This window comes from Hydractinia symbiolongicarpus, chromosome 1, assembly GCF_029227915.1.
Source record: "Hydractinia symbiolongicarpus strain clone_291-10 chromosome 1, HSymV2.1, whole genome shotgun sequence".
Classification (NCBI taxonomy): Eukaryota; Metazoa; Cnidaria; class Hydrozoa; order Anthoathecata; family Hydractiniidae; genus Hydractinia; species Hydractinia symbiolongicarpus.
In genome coordinates, this window is record NC_079875.1 from 15,081,570 (window position 1) to 15,086,681 (window position 5,112).

The window sequence follows — 5,112 nt, forward strand, 5'->3', positions numbered from 1 at the left end:
GAAAATTATATATTGCATAATAAAAATTATGTAAGTAAATAAAGATCCATGTTTTTAAGGTATAAAAATAAAATAATCACAAAAAAAATTAATCTGTGCGTTGGAAGACAAAATACTTTTAAAACACTTTTTTTGTTCCTAAGAAAATATTCACAACATGAAGTATTTAAATGTTAAGGATTTAATTTTTTTAGATTTTTAAAGAGCTTTAAAATCTTTTTAAAATACATAAGGGCGATAAGTTGTATCCAGGATACAAACACTTTTCATTAAAAAAAAGAGCAATTAAAACAATTAAATCAACGTTGAATAAAAAAAACAATGCAAATTTTTGTATAGTTAGCACAATGCACAATCACATTTAAGTTATTGGAGAAAGATAAAAGAAAGCAAAAGACAAGTGGAAAACTATACGTTACAAGATATATAAAGCAGAACATAAAACGCAAACAAAAAAACACAAACAACAACAAGAGGGACTATGTGAACAGATTTAGGTATGTATGTCAACAGTATGTGAAAATGATGGTATATTAAACAAAAAAATAAAATTCATGAACAGTTATGCTTCCCTCTATTGTTTTGAGTAACTTGTCCTACATGTTGAAAACCCTTAACATCATGATAATATAATTCACAACTGTAAGATTTCGCTATATTACGAAGATTTAATTTTGCCCGCCTATTCCATTTTATCTGTTATCTTTATTATTCAACTTTTGGATTTTTAATTTTTACAGTAAATGAGTTTAATACTTTTATAAACAGGAAGTGCATACATACAACATAAGACATAAAATACAAAATGTGATATATGATATATATTTTCAGCAGGAAATTGAAATTCTTCATCATTTCAGTAAAACTCTTATTTTTAGAAACATGAAAATTCATGCAATCAATCTGTTGTACCTGTTTATGTTTAATTTAAATATCATTACCACAACTCAGAAATTGGATTGGACATGTTTTCTTAATAAAAACCACACCATTATTTTAAATATCAAGATACCTACTGCAAAAAACTCAAATTTATGCAACAATCACAAATCTCAGAACTGCATAGAGCTTGCTTACAGAAAACATAGGAAAAGAAGGTGGCACCAGGTGCAGCACTGCCATATACACAAAGTTAAATATGCACAATGCGAAATGAAAAGCTGGTCCACAAATCATGGAATGTACACTATGAGAATAAAAATTAACAACATTAACAAAACACAAACATATCACAAAAAATGGATACATATGTATTCTTTTTCAAACTGCATAACAAAAGCTGTAAAAACGTTCAAAATTATTAATATCAGTCACAACAAAGTACGTCTAAACTGGAAGAACTCAATACATACTAAATACAAAGACCAGTATATTATCATTAGGGAAGGAAGTGTTGTGCACATGCCATATAAAGTAGCATCCGAGAGGAGCTGCAGAAATGGTAACTGTACAAGAGAACTTATCCTTCAAGAATGTACAAGATACAGAGTGTGCATCGACACAATGATGGCAGATAAAAATATATCTAAATGCGAAAACATTACAACACCCTGTAAGAATCACCATGCAGTATTAAAAAATTCCCCCACTGTATCCAACAATCAAACTGCAATTATTTTAACCACAAGTGTATTTTTAATATGTGTTGTAGTTATGATTTTTTTATTGAAATATAAAAAACTAAAATTAGAACAACAGCAACAACAACGACAAAAGCAACAACAACAACAACCGGAACAACAACAACAACAACAGGAACAACAAACACAATACATCTACGGACTAATTGTACATGAAGATGAGCTACTCTCACCACGAAAACAACCAGAACCAGTTTACTGGGAAATAGAAGAATTGAATGGTTATGCTGATATTACTGAGTTGTCAGCTCTGCATCGGTACGAAAATACAAAAAACATGAAGTTTTTCTAAGTAATTGTTTTATTTATAATTGTGAAAAATAAAAATAAAAATACACAAACATCTTTTTTAATATTTAACTTCAACAGGTTTTTACAGCTTGCTAAATTAAAAAAACCTTTTTCAATAATAAATGTTTATCAGTACAGAATCATTTAATTACAAATTTTCACACATGTTTACTAACAAAATTTAAAAAACACCTTAGTATACTTGTTTAAGGTTTTTTTTAATTAATACTGTAATATTAATAGCTAAAGCATTTTGCTATACCTTAATTTACGATTTAAAAACCCCATCTTCCTTCTCTTTTAAACGATTATGTCTATTAACATATATTTAAGAGACTACCTTTGGTTGAATTACAAGCCTATGTCCCATTTTTCAAAATAATCACAATTGAATAAGCATCCACCATCAAAATATAATAAAAGTAAGCCTAAAACGACTTCTATAATTAAATGATCCCAGATAAATTTTATAAGAAAATTAATTAAAAAATAGTTTGATGGCCTACAACGAGGGACATAAATTAGTGAAAAGGGGGACGAAATTGCAACGTTTATAACCACAACAAAGCATTAAGAAAGGCGTTTATATATAAGTAGATATTACTTGTAAAGAAACGGCTTCCTTGATGCTTTAGTTCACCAATTTTTAGACCTCTCTGGGCTGTGGAGCAGATCATTCTGTGATACAGGAATTGTGGAAAGCACAAAGAGCACAGAATGGGACTAGCAGAATTAGGCCTTAGGATATTTTGTAAAATCCGATTAGAGTGTTAATTTTTGCTGACATCAGCACGACTCTTTTTTCAGAAATTAATGGAAACTGATGTGGATTATTCTGTAATCATGGCGTGTTAGAGAGTACAACTAGTAATTTTGCAGATACAGAATCGCATTTCCGCCGACAACCAATTATTAGCAAGTCTATAATTTATGCAAACTTTAAAAAATGTCCTAAATCTTTGTCCCCAATAATTTTAAAACGTTTTTGAAAAATGTGTAATTGTTTATCCCATTAATAGCTGAACCGGAAATCACTTTGTTGATGTCAGAAACAACAGTCAAATTGGAAAAAAAGTTTTTAGTGTTGTAGTAAGTGTTGGAAATTACTTTCTTAAGACAATGTTTTGATATCAAATATCACAAGTAGTTATAGTTTCAAAGGGAGGATTTAAATTTCATTTTCAGGATTAAACAGTAATATTAGGAAGTAATATGTAATCTTGCAGTTGCTGTAAGAAGAAAGAAAGTCAAATTGTTAGCTATATATATTTCACTAGTCGGTAGCCATGGAGAACTCCACGGCCATGTCTGTCGCATATAATCCGAGTAATTAAGATTTCTGTATTTCTAGCACGAGGTAGCAATCAAGCTACCATCTTGAACGTTCAAAAAAGGCAGCAAAAACTCTTTGCTTGCGTTGCTGACGCAAGCGAGAAATGTTTTTGCTGCCATTTTTCTGTTACGTCGTTAAAAATCAACCATAAGGTGCTTTTTTTAAATCAAGCTAGATTTTGTGAGGAAAAAGAGGAGAGATGTTAGCACCCCTTCCCCTTTCTTGCGGCTTTGTACAGGTCCAGCCCGAATAGGGTTAATTGTCAACAGTACACAAATTTCATAACATTGGCTTTTAATTTTTTAACTAATATAATTCTTACGTATCTTTTCAATATTCTTTTTCTGAAAGTTTCGTGTTAAATCCATTGTCTCAATTAGCATCAGTATTTTTGTTAATTTAATGTCATAAATGTTTCTCCCTGACTTGAATTCAGATATCGATATTGTAGTATGCTGCAGGAAGGATCATTTTGAGAAAAAACTCTGGATTTTGTGTACCGCCAAAATTGAAGAGCCTCTTTTTAAATTTAAAAGCCGTATTCGGGCTCAAAACTTGCCACCGTGTTTAAGTAGTACCGAAATAAAAAGCTTAAATCGTCGCCTAGTTACCTCTAGCCACAAGCAGAGATTTTCTAAAATTAGCAAACCTTAAAGTTAGCTGAGGCAGTTAAAGTTAACGTGGTTGAAGTGCATCTAAGGAGAGTTAATCTCCTGGGAAGGTCTGAGGCAAAATCCATGTAATTATTATCGTGAAGATTATCTATCTGGTTGATAGAGTGGTCTTCAAGCGCTACAGACGTACAGTAAAAGATATGTTTCGTTCTAGGAACATTGATACTTGTCTGTGAGAGCTTCAGAATGGTCCATGGTTGGCAACTTGAGTGCGATTGATGCAACAGTGTTCTGACAACACTGAAACTCAATTCAGACTACTCTCAACCACCAGTTTTGGAAATTTAATCATTTTATTTTATAACGGAGAGAGTAAAACAAAACAAAAGTAAAGAGAGTGGCACTTAGTAAACTAAAGATACCTAGTCAGCCATGGAGAACAACCGTAAGATAGAAAAAGTGATCGTGTCTGTCGCATATATTTCGAGAATTTTCAATTCGTGTATTTCTAGCACGAGGTAGCTAGTAACTTTTCCAACGCCCCTATGTTCACTGGGAGTTAATTTTGAGTTAATTGTTTTTCAGGAAATAAAAAAATCTTTCACAATGTCTACATAGATCTTTGCGTTGTGACAGTTTTAAAATATGGTGACACTTCTATAAACAGATGTATTTTTATATCGCAACGTCATTAAAAGTATTATGAGTTTGGAAAATATTAAGAATGTTGTTTACATTTTTAACTGGTGACATTAATCACGTTTACACTCACTTGTTTACAAAATATAGAATTTAAACTCCCACGCACAGGAGGTAATATTGTTGGTTTGGTGACTTGCGTACAGGATGAGAGGGCAAATAATCAAAAAAATTAAAATGATGGTCAATAATCTGTAAGAGCGACGAATGACGCTTTTTATTGAAATCAATATTGTCAAGGATCTCTCCTGCACAGTATCCATAAAAATACTTGTCTTGTTAAAATAAATAAATTAAATCAATTCTTCAACTGAAAGACCTTTAAGAAATAGACACTTTTAAAATACAAGAATTCCAAATTGTTGATCAGTGTTTTTATTTTTATTTTTTGACATGTTTGCTGGTGAAATGTTAGCCAAAACAAATGATTTTAACCCCTTTATGTGCCATTTTACCTAAAATGCATATCTGATGGTATCAAGAGTATGGGTGTGCGGGCTTTTGTACTTTAATGAAAATACACGACTTCCCGGAA

General features: G+C 31.3%; 1 protein-coding gene across 1 annotated transcript; it reads left to right on the forward strand.

Annotated features, from left to right (window-relative positions):
* The first annotated feature begins 337 nt into the window (after positions 1-337).
* On the forward strand, positions 338-4,195 carry LOC130642042 (uncharacterized). Its single transcript, XM_057449114.1, has 2 exons — positions 338-497; positions 879-4,195. The coding sequence occupies exon 2, from the start codon at positions 883-885 to the stop codon at positions 1,930-1,932; it is 1,050 nt and encodes a 349-aa protein (XP_057305097.1). The 5' UTR covers positions 338-497; positions 879-882; the 3' UTR covers positions 1,933-4,195.
* Positions 4,196-5,112: the final 917 nt, after the last annotated feature.